Source organism: Phoxinus phoxinus, assembly GCF_949152265.1.
Source record: "Phoxinus phoxinus genome assembly, chromosome: 20".
NCBI classification, from domain to species: domain Eukaryota; kingdom Metazoa; phylum Chordata; class Actinopteri; order Cypriniformes; family Leuciscidae; genus Phoxinus; species Phoxinus phoxinus.
The window spans coordinates 32,157,241-32,169,740 of record NC_136895.1 but is presented as its reverse complement, the minus strand read 5'-3'; the positions used below and the strand labels follow the sequence as shown (position 1 = coordinate 32,169,740).

Below are 12,500 nucleotides of genomic sequence, written 5' to 3'. Positions count from 1 at the left end.
AACACCCTAGTAACTGCATAGCAACTCAAGTCTATCATTTATTTTATTGTAATTATTTTCATTAAAAATGTCACAAATATCTAATAAACAAACAAACAGACACAAACAAATAAAATATAAAAACTCAGATCATGAAGTGATGAAGCTCCAGCTGCGGGAAGGGGAGCTGCAGCGGTTCCTCATATGTAGGTCACAGAGTCTTTGAACTGCAGAGGATTCTGGGTGTTTTCAGGAGTCTGATGATGAATGTAAAGCAGTGTGTGTGTGTGTGTGGGTGTGTGTGCGAGTCTGTGTGCGCGTGTGTGTGCGAGTGTGTGTGAGTGAGTGTGTGTGCGCGTGTGTGTGAGTGAGTGTGTGTGCGCGTGTGTGGGTGTGTACTAGTGTGTGTGTGTGTGTGCGAGTGTGAGTGTGTGTGTGTACTAGTGTGTGTGTGTGTGTGTGTGCGAGTGTGTGTGCGCGTGAGTGTGTGTGTGTGTGGGTGTGTACGAGTGTGTGTGTGTGTGTGTGTGCGTGTGTGTGTGTGCGTGCGTGTGCGTGCGTGTGTGTGTGTGCGAGTGTGTGTTTGTGTTTGTGTGTGTGTGCGAGTGTGTGTGTGTGCGCGTGTGTGTGTGTGTGTGTGCGTGTGTGTGTATTCCTGCAATCAGAACGACACACACACTGGCAGGGGTTTGATGATAGACTCTTGACGGCTTGATTACAGTGCTCGGGTGCCGCAGTGCATTGTGGGTACGTCTCTGGCGGTGTGTGTGTTCAGACCGACTCATGTTGCACTGCAGCTCCGGGAGTGTGTTAGTTTCACGTTTCTGTTGAGTTTGAGAAATGAGGGAATAACGTGAGAGTGAAAGTCAATCGGATTGGCGTAGGGCTGTAAACGATTAATCGCGATTAATCGAATCCAAAATAAAAGTTTGTGTTTACATAATATATGTGTGTATTATGTATAATTATTTTGTGTGTATATATATATATATAAATACACACACATGTAAATATTTAAGCAAAATGTGTTATTTATATATAAAATAGTTATATTTATATATAATATAAATCATATAAAAATATATATGCATTATATAAATGCAAATAATATACATGCATGTGTGTGTATGTTTATATACAAAATAATTATACACAATACACACACATATATTATGTAAACACAAACTTTTATTTTGGATTCGATTAATCGTTTACAGCCCTAGATTGGCGTGTGTTCAGGCTCATAACTCATGACATCTGGTCTGTGATTGGGCGCTTTACCTGCCAATCATTCTTCTGGATCTGTGGATCACATTTGCATATTAAAGTGAATGTTGATCATTAAGGGCTTCATGTTTGTGTGATGATGTTGGTTTAAAGTGACGTTCAGAAACTTCAGCGTGTGTGTGTGTGTGTGTGTGTGTGTGTGTGTGTGTGAGTGTGTGTGTGTGTGAGTGTGTGTGTCTCTGACAGGGGAAATGTTGAGTTCCGGTTCAGGTCTGAATACTTGAATTAATGTCCCTAATTGTGTCTAATTATCGTGTTTGTTTGTGTTGCTAGTTAGCGTAGTGTTCTTTCTCTCTGCATTCACACTGCGTTTGATTTGATCAAGTGTGTGTTGTGTGGTTGTGTTGTAAACGGTTCCCAGCGCTCCTTTCACTGTCCTGGACTGGGATCAGTTGTTTATTGGCAGGCGGTTCGAGCGACGGATTAATGCCGGTTATTTGCATCCTGGTGGATTGGATGAGTGTTCGGTTAATTAGCGATCACTGCTAGATTGTTCTGAAGGAACTCGTTAGAGCCAAACCCGTGATGAGAAGTTACTCTGAAACTGTGCCTGGACAAACTACAAGATATGAGCTCGACTACAGCCAAACTACTCACAGAAGTAGTGAACTGCTGAAATAACCGATTAATTTAAGCGAACCATGCAAATTAACCAATTCTTTTGAGTGAATCATCCAAATTAACCACTTAATTTTAGCGACCCGTTCAAACGAAGCGATTCAAACGAATTCATTTGAGTGAATCATCCAAATGAACTGATTCATTTTAGAAACCCATTCAAAATTAACCGATTCATTTAAGTGAACTATGCAAATGAACATATTAATTTAAGCGAACCATGCAAATGAACCAATTCGTTTGAGTGAATCATCCAAATGAACCACTTAATTTGAGCGACCCGTTCAAACGAACCGATTCAAACGAATTCATTTTAGTGAATCATCCAAATGAACCGATTCATTTAAGTGAACCATGCAAATTAACCGATTCATTTAAGTGAATCATGCAAATGAACATATTAATTTAAGCGAACCATACAAATTAACAATTTAAGCGAACCATTCAAATGAACCACTTAATTTTAGCGACCCGTTCAAACAAACCGATTCTAACGAATTCATTTTAGTGAATCATCCAAATGAACCGATTCATTTTAGCAACCCATTCAAAATGAACTGATTCTTATAAGTGAACCATCAAAGTTAAAATAAGTTTTCCAGTGAGTGTCTTCAGCTTAGCACGGTGGCTGTTTGGAGTGTGTTTCTCCGCTGAGGATCTAGAATGCTTCGTCTGATCGTGTGTTCTGTGTCTCTGCAGACGGTGTTCACTCGGTGTCGGCTCAGTGTCTGCTTCAGGTCACCGTCATCACCGACGAGATGCTCTCCAACAGCATCACGCTGCGATTGGCCAACACGTCCCAGGAGCGCTTCCTCTCGCTGCGATTGGCCCAGTTCCTGGAGGGCGTGGCCCGCGTTCTCTCGGCGTCCCGTGAAGACGTGGTGGTGTTCAACGTCCAGGACGACACCGACGTCAACGCCCGCATCCTGAACGTCAGCCTGTCCGTGGCCCTGCCGGTCGAGGGGTCGCGGGGTCACGGGGTCACGACCCGGCTGGGCGAGTTCTTCGGGTCGGAGGAGCTTCAGGAGCGCTTGTATCTGAACCGGAGTCTCCTGGCGCAGATCTCCTCGCAGGAGGTGCTCCCGTTCGACGACAACATCTGCCTGCGCGAGCCGTGCGAGAACTACATGAAGTGTGTGTCCGTGCTGAAGTTCGACAGCCTGGCGCCGTTCGTGGCGTCGGACACCATCTTGTTCCGTCCGATCCACCCGATTGCGGGTCTGCGGTGCCGCTGTCCAATCGGCTTCACCGGCGACTACTGCGAGACGGAGATCGACCTGTGCTACGCTAAACCCTGCGGCGCTAACGGCGTCTGCCGCGGCCACGAGGGCGGCTTCACCTGCGAGTGTCTCCATGACTACACAGGTAAGAGGGTGGAGCCTCTTCTAACACACACACACCTCAGGCCTGGTCCACACTAATTTAGTAATAAAAACGAAGGTTTTTGAAAACGCTCTCTTTTCCTTTTAGTGAATCGTTCAAATGAACAGATTCATTTTAGTGAATCGTTTTAATGAACCGATTCAGTATGGTGAATCATCCAACAACATTAAATGTGAGGGTTCAGGTGAGCTTCTGTGAGCGTTCAGGTGAGCTTCTGTGAGCGTTCAGGTGAGCTTCTGTGAGGGTTCAGGTATTATGATCAGGGATGTGATGTGATGATGTATAATAAGATCAGATATTATGATCAGGGATGAGATGATGTATAATAAGATCAGATATTATGATCAGGGATGAGATGATGTATAATAAGATCAGATATTATGATCAGGGATGAGATGTGATGATGTATAATGAGATCAGATATTATGATCAGGGATGTGATATTATGATCAGGGATGTGATGTGATGATGTATAATAAGATCAGATATTATGATCAGGGATGTGATGATGTATAATAAGATCAGATATTATGATCAGGGATGAGATGTGATGATGTATAATAAGATCAGATATTATGATCAGGGATGTGATGATGTATAATAAGATCAGATATTATGATCAGGGATGTGATGTATAATAAGATCAGATATTATGATCAGGGATGTGATGTGATGATGTATAATAAGATCAGATATTATGATCAGGGATGAGATGTGATGATGTATAATAAGATCAGATATTATGATCAGGGATGTGATATTATGATCAGGGATGTGATGTGATGATGTATAATGAGATCAGATATTATGATCAGGGATGTGATGATGTATAATAAGATCAGATATTATGATCAGGGATGTGATGATGTTTAATAAGATCAGATATTATGATCAGGGATGAGATGTGATGATGTATAATAAGATCAGATATTATGATCAGGGATGTGATGTATAATAAGATCAGATATTATGATCAGGGATGTGATGTATAATGAGATCAGATATTATGATCAGGGATGTGATGATGTATAATGAGATCAGATATTATGATCAGAGATCAGATATTATGATCAGGGATGTGATGTGATGATGTATAATGAGATCAGATATTATGATCAGAGATCAGATATTATGATCAGGGATGTGATGATGTATAATGAGATCAGATATTATGATCAGGGATGTGATGATGTATAATGAGATCAGATATTATGATCAGAGATGTGATGTGATGATGTATAATGAGATCAGATATTATGATCAGAGATGTGATGTGATGATGTATAATGAGATCAGATATTATGATCAGAGATGTGATGTGATGATGTATAATGAGATCAGATATTATGATCAGAGATGTGATGTGATGATGTATAATAAGATCAGATATTATGATTAGGGATGTGATGATGTATAATGAGATCAGATATTATGATCAGGGATGTGATGTGATGATGTATAATGAGATCAGATATTATGATCAGAGATGTGATGTGATGATGTATAATGAGATCAGATATTATGATCAGAGATGTGATGTGATGATGTATAATGAGATCAGATATTATGATCAGAGATGTGATGTGATGATGTATAATAAGATCAGATATTATGATCAGGGATGTGATGTGATGATGTATAATGAGATCAGATATTATGATCAGAGATCAGATGTTATGATCAGGGATGTGATGTGATGATGTATAAGAAGATCAGATATTATGATCAGGGATGTGATGTGATGATGTATAATGAGATCAGATATTATGATCAGGGATGAGATGTGATGATGTATAATAAGATCAGATATTATGATCAGGGATGTGATGTGATGATGTATAATGAGATCAGATATTATGATCAGGGATGAGATGTGATGATGTATAATAAGATCAGATATTATGATCAGGGATGTGATGTGATGATGTATAATGAGATCAGATATTATGATCAGGGATGTGATGTGATGATGTATAATAAGATCAGATATTATGATCAGGGATGTGATGATGTATAATAAGATCAGATATCATGATCAGGGATGAGATGATGTATAATGAGATCAGATATTATGATCAGGGATGTGATGTGATGATGTATAATAAGATCAGATATTATGATCAGGGATGTGATGATGTATAATGAGATCAGATATTATGATCAGGGATGTGATGATGTATAATGAGATCAGATATTATGATCAGGGATGTGATGATGATGATGTATAATAAGATCAGATATTATGATCAGGGATGTGATGATGTATAATGAGATCAGATATTATGATCAGGGATGTGATGATGATGTTAGTGAACTGAGATGATCAGAGAATAGAGGAGATGAAGTGAGGAGATCGGGTTCGCTCACATGATCAGTTATTCGTGATGTTCCTCGTTTTGAGTCTCTCTGGGTAAAGCGTTTGTTATACGAATACATTTAAATATAAATGCGGTGCGTGAGGGAGTGTGTTCTCTCAGAGATGTGCTGGAGAGACGAGTGTGTGCGAGTCATCTCTGATCTGAGGAACTCGTCGCGTTACTGTGACTCTCTCTAAACGGAAGTGTGTTTTACTGCTCTCTTAACACCATATGCCCACATGTTATCATTACATAAGATCTGCTGAGTGTGTGTGTGTGTGTGTGTGTGTGTGGGGGGGGGGGGGGTTCAGGTGTGTGGGAGCTTCAGCATCAGTATGTGTTTGTAGAGGAATGAAGTGTGTTATCAGCACCATGAACTCTCTCTCTCTCTCTCTCTCTCTCTCTCTCTCTGTGAGAGAGGGATGTGATGTGATGATGTATAATAAGATCAGATATTATGATCAGGGATGAGATGTGATGATGTATAATAAGATCAGATATTATGATCAGGGATGAGATGTGATGATGTATAATAAGATCAGATATTATGATCAGGGATGTGATATTATGATCAGGGATGTGATGTGATGATGTATAATGAGATCAGATATTATGATCAGGGATGAGATGTGATGATGTATAATAAGATCAGATATTATGATCAGGGATGTGATATTATGATCAGGGATGTGATGTGATGATGTATAATAAGATCAGATATTATGATCAGGGATGAGATGTGATGATGTATAATAAGATCAGATATTATGATCAGGGATGTGATATTATGATCAGGGATGTGATGTGATGATGTATAATAAGATCAGATATTATGATCAGGGATGAGATGTGATGATGTATAATAAGATCAGATATTATGATCAGGGATGTGATATTATGATCAGGGATGTGATGTGATGATGTATAATGAGATCAGATATTATGATCAGGGATGTGATGATGTATAATAAGATCAGATATTATGATCAGGGATGAGATGTGATGATGTATAATAAGATCAGATATTATGATCAGGGATGTGATGTATAATGAGATCAGATATTATGATCAGGGATGTGATGTGATGATGTATAATAAGATCAGATATTATGATCAGGGATGTGATATTATGATCAGGGATGTGATGTGATGATGTATAATGAGATCAGATATTATGATCAGGGATGTGATGATGTATAATAAGATCAGATATTATGATCAGGGATGTGATGATGTATAATGAGATCAGATATTATGATCAGGGATGAGATGTGATGATGTATAATAAGATCAGATATTATGATCAGGGATGTGATGTGATGATGTATAATGAGATCAGATATTATGATCAGGGATGTGATGATGTATAATAAGATCAGATATTATGATCAGGGATGTGATGATGTATAATAAGATCAGATATTATGATCAGGGATGAGATGTGATGATGTATAATAAGATCAGATATTATGATCAGGGATGTGATGTATAATGAGATCAGATATTATGATCAGGGATGTGATGATGTATAATGAGATCAGATATTATGATCAGAGATCAGATATTATGATCAGGGATGTGATGTGATGATGTATAATGAGATCAGATATTATGATCAGAGATCAGATATTATGATCAGGGATGTGATGATGTATAATGAGATCAGATATTATGATCAGGGATGTGATGATGTATAATGAGATCAGATATTATGATCAGAGATGTGATGTGATGATGTATAATGAGATCAGATATTATGATCAGAGATGTGATGTGATGATGTATAATGAGATCAGATATTATGATCAGAGATGTGATGTGATGATGTATAATAAGATCAGATATTATGATCAGGGATGTGATGATGTATAATGAGATCAGATATTATGATCAGGGATGTGATGTGATGATGTATAATGAGATCAGATATTATGATCAGAGATGTGATGTGATGATGTATAATGAGATCAGATATTATGATCAGAGATGTGATGTGATGATGTATAATGAGATCAGATATTATGATCAGGGATGTGATGTGATGATGTATAATGAGATCAGATATTATGATCAGGGATGTGATGTGATGATGTATAATAAGATCAGATATTATGATCAGGGATGTGATGTGATGATGTATAATGAGATCAGATATTATGATCAGAGATCAGATGTTATGATCAGGGATGTGATGTGATGATGTATAAGAAGATCAGATATTATGATCAGGGATGTGATGTGATGATGTATAATGAGATCAGATATTATGATCAGGGATGAGATGTGATGATGTATAATAAGATCAGATATTATGATCAGGGATGTGATGTGATGATGTATAATGAGATCAGATATTATGATCAGGGATGAGATGTGATGATGTATAATAAGATCAGATATTATGATCAGGGATGTGATGTGATGATGTATAATAAGATCAGATATTATGATCAGGGATGTGATGATGTATAATAAGATCAGATATCATGATCAGGGATGAGATGATGTATAATGAGATCAGATATTATGATCAGGGATGTGATGTGATGATGTATAATAAGATCAGATATTATGATCAGGGATGTGATGATGTATAATGAGATCAGATATTATGATCAGGGATGTGATGATGATGATGTATAATAAGATCAGATATTATGATCAGGGATGTGATGATGTATAATGAGATCAGATATTATGATCAGGGATGTGATGATGTATAATGAGATCAGATATTATGATCAGGGATGTGATGATGTATAATGAGATCAGATATTATGATCAGGGATGTGATGATGTATAATGAGATCAGATATTATGATCAGGGATGTGATGATGATGTTAGTGAACTGAGATGATCAGAGAATAGAGGAGATGAAGTGAGGAGATCGGGTTCGCTCACATGATCAGTTATTCGTGATGTTCCTCGTTTTGAGTCTCTCTGGGTAAAGCGTCTGTTATACGAATACATTTAAATATAAATGCGGTGCGTGAGGGAGTGTGTTCTCTCAGAGATGTGCTGGAGAGACGAGTGTGTGCGAGTCATCTCTGATCTGAGGAACTCGTCGCGTTACTGTGACTCTCTCTAAACGGAAGTGTGTTTTACTGCTCTCTTAACACCATATGCCCACATGTTATCATTACATAAGATCTGCTGAGTGTGTGTGTGTGTGTGTGTGTGTGGGGGGGGGGGTTCAGGTGTGTGGGAGCTTCAGCATCAGTATGTGTTTGTAGAGGAATGAAGTGTGTTATCAGCACCATGAACTCTCTCTCTCTCTCTCTCTCTCTCTCTCTCGCGCTCGTTTTCTCGCTCCTGCTGTCCTGCCAGCTGCTTCTCCTCTGAGTGTGTGTGTGTATGTGTGTGTGTTCAATTCTGAGTGTTATTTAACATGTTTGTGAGCAGTGTGTTGGACATACTCATCTCATCTCTCGTGAGATCTGTTCATTTTGATAAGATGAATAATTTATACTGAGAGAGATCGAGAGAGAGGAGAGAGAGAGTGTGTGTGTGTGTGTGGAGTAAAAGCTGTGTTAATAATTGATGTGATCTCTGTAGACACTGAACTGATGTGATGGTGAACTTCAGTTTGTGATATTAATGAGTGATAATGTTTCTTCTCCTGTAAGTGCGACTGTATGATGATGCAGTGAGCGAGACAATAATCACACACAGAACGTCCATCATTCAATTAATAATTAATTAATTCGTTACATTTATATAGCGCTTTTTTTCTGGGCACTCCAATCGCTTTACATGGAAGGGGGGGAATCTCCTCAACCACCACTAGTGCACACACACACACACACACTCACTCACTCACACGCACGCACGCACGCACACACACACGCACACACACACACACACACACGCCGGGGTTACACCGCTACTCTTTTCCGAAGGACATCCTGGGGTTTTTAATGAGCACAGAGAGTCAGGACCGAAGGACGGATGACGATTCAAGAAGATTCATTTTAGTGAATCACTTTAAACGAACAGCTGAAATGATTCGTTTGAATCCAGTACTTTCTGTGCAGCATTTTACATCTCAAATGAACGTTAGTCGTTCTTAACCCTCGTTGTGAGTTTGACTTCTTTAAAGCAGCAAACTAATGTCTGACAGAAAGCTGAGCTTGAGCTGAACAAAGAGCGTCAGGTCATTACTCACTTCCTAATGAGTGTAAACTCCAGCTTAACGACACTGACCCTGAGCTGACCCTGAGCTGACCCTGAGCTGACCCTGAGCTGACCCTGAGCTGACCCTGAGCGCATCAGGTTCACACAGAACTTCTCAGAGGATCACGTCAAGTGTGTGTGTGTGTGTGTGAGTGAGTGAGTGTGTGTGTGTGTGAGTGAGTGAGTGTGTGTGTGTGTGAGTGAGTGAGTGTGTGTGAGAGTGTGTGTGTGTGAGTGAGTGTGTGTGAGTGAGTGAGTGTGTGAGTGAGTGCGTGTGCGTGCGTGTGTGTGTGTGAGTGAGGGAGTGTGTGTGTGTGTGTGTGTGAGTGAGTGTGTGTGTGAGTGAGTGAGTGTATGAGTGAGTGAGTGCGTGTGTGAGTGTGTGTGTGTGTGTGTGTGTGAGAGAGTGTGTATGTGCATGCGTGTGAGTGCGTGTGAGTGCATGTGTGTGAGTGAGTGAGTGTGTGTGTGTGTGTGTGAGTGAGTGAGTGTGTGTGTGAGTGAGTGAGTGTGTGAGTGAGTGAGTGTATGAGTGAGTGAGTGAGTGAGTGAGTGCGTGCGTGTGTGTGAGTGAGTGTGTGTGTGAGTGTGTGAGTGAGTGTGTGTGTGTGAGAGTGTGTGTGTGTGTGTGTGTGAGTGTGTGTGTGTGTGTGTGTGTGTGTGTGTGTATGAATATGGATGAGCTCTTTGATGTGAAGCCCGTATTTAAAGCTCTGACCTCGTTTCCCATCAAAGACCCCGAGAATCCGACACACACCACATCAATATTTCATTACAAACTGAGGAAATGTGTGTGTGAACGGGAAGATGGCAACGACTGGCACACACACTAATGTTTCCGTTATGATGAGCGTAACCAATCGTCTTTTGTTTGTCAAACAGTGTCAGCTTTGTCTTTCACAACACACACACACACACACACACAGACACAGACACAGACACAGACACACACACACACAAGTGAAATCTCGGAATATCTCAGTTGTTCCTCGTAAACATTGAGCATTTTATAGTAGTGTATCTTGAATGAATGTTATATTATGATATGAATATCTCTTTAATTTTGCTGAAGTATCTTTATGTTTTTCCTCAGAAAATGAGACTACATTAATCTAATTAAAACAATGACTTTGATACCCACAGGAAAGATAAATCTCAAACAGGATCTCTTCAAAGTCTCAGATGTTTCTCCTGAGAAGAAAACCCCATTTACTCAAGATCTCGATCTGAACTCAAACATTTCTCACCCAATGATCTGCGGTCACTCGGACTGGATGATGACCAGCGACTCTCTTGGGTCCGAATCAGGAGAAACATCCGAGACACAGTTGATTCTTCAGTGAAGCGTATCCAGTCCTAAGTAACCAGTTTCGCTGCTAAAATAGAACAAAAACAGTCATTATTTCATCTAAAAGTACTTGTTTATTGAACTGTCATTTGAAATCTTATCAACTGTCATATGTTATATAAAAACTCCTATATAAATATAGGATTTGTATTAAATCTATATTCATTGAGTCGAATCCGGAATTGAAATCGAAAATAAAATTGAAGCGAGAATCGAATCAAGAGCTTGCGAATCGAAATCGAATTGGAACATCTCTAGCCCTACATCTGAGCAATAAAATCAAGTAGCGTCAGTTGTGACCAGGTCACGTGACTCTCAGGAATACAACACTATCACTGTATACATATCTCGTCAGTAGCCTACTATCAGCAGCTATCGCGTCTCTCAGGAGCGAACCCTCTTCATCTCCAAATTCGCGAATTATGTTGTACTTTAAAACCTTGAAATAATGATATCTGCAATACATTCATGTTTGATCTGTTCTGTTTACCTCACACCGTGTCCTGACTACACGCAACACGACGCGACGCGAAAGGTATCTTTCCCATGTTAATCAGAGTTTTTACCCTAACCAGCCGCGACTGCGACAATTCTATTGTAGAAACGGTTTCTATTTTTCTGCGGCGTCGCGCCGACACAACAAACTCAAAGTGTGGCGATGATAATCTCAGGCGCTGTTTATGTGCTTTATTTAATGTTAAAAGCGTGTCATGTGACTTTGAATATCATTTGTGCTCCAGCTTTGAGCTGTAAAAGCAACAGTGGAGAATTCACCTCAGATCTTGAGATTAAACAAACGGAAACAATAACGTTCAAACTGTGAACAAACAAGTGTATTATTTGACAAAGATTGTTTTAATAACTCAGTAGATGTATTTGAATAATGTTTAAATGGTGTAATATTTGTGAATTTGATTATACTTCCATTTTCTTGCGAGTGCCGTCAACATTACCCAGACTGGTGCCCTCGCCGCGAGACTCCGCCCACACGGGACACGCTGTTCTGATTGGTTGTGGGTTTTGATTGATTTTTATGCGTCTCGCAGTCGCGTCGCGTCTAGTGTGGACAGACACATTATTTGTCGCTGGAATCTTATCGCATCGTGTCTGGTTAGGACACGGTGTAAGGGGGGTTATTGCTGCTCTTATCTATGCTAGGCTGCCCAGAACGGAACCATACCGCCAATCCAAACTGTATGCTAATTGTCAATCGTATTCGACGATAGTTGTCCTGACAGAAGTGTGTGTGTGGCTAACATGAACTCTTTGTGTGTGTGTGTCCGCAGGTGAGCGGTGTGAGATCTCGTCGCGCTCGGGCCGCTGCGCTGACGGTGTGTGTAAGAACGGCGGGACG

The 12,500-nt window shown here is 39.9% G+C and overlaps 1 protein-coding gene across 1 annotated transcript in view; it reads left to right on the top strand.

The window, feature by feature from the left end:
* celsr2 (cadherin, EGF LAG seven-pass G-type receptor 2) overlaps positions 1-12,500 on the top strand; it is a gene marked incomplete at both ends in the record, with an annotated part of 64,725 nt that overhangs the window by 15,399 nt on the left and 36,826 nt on the right. The window contains 2 exons of the mRNA XM_079593889.1: positions 2,584-3,249; positions 12,433-12,500. The exon at positions 12,433-12,500 is cut by the window's right edge and continues 155 nt beyond it. Coding sequence (XP_079450015.1) covers positions 2,584-3,249; positions 12,433-12,500 — 734 coding nt within the window. The remainder of the gene's footprint in view (positions 1-2,583; positions 3,250-12,432) is intronic.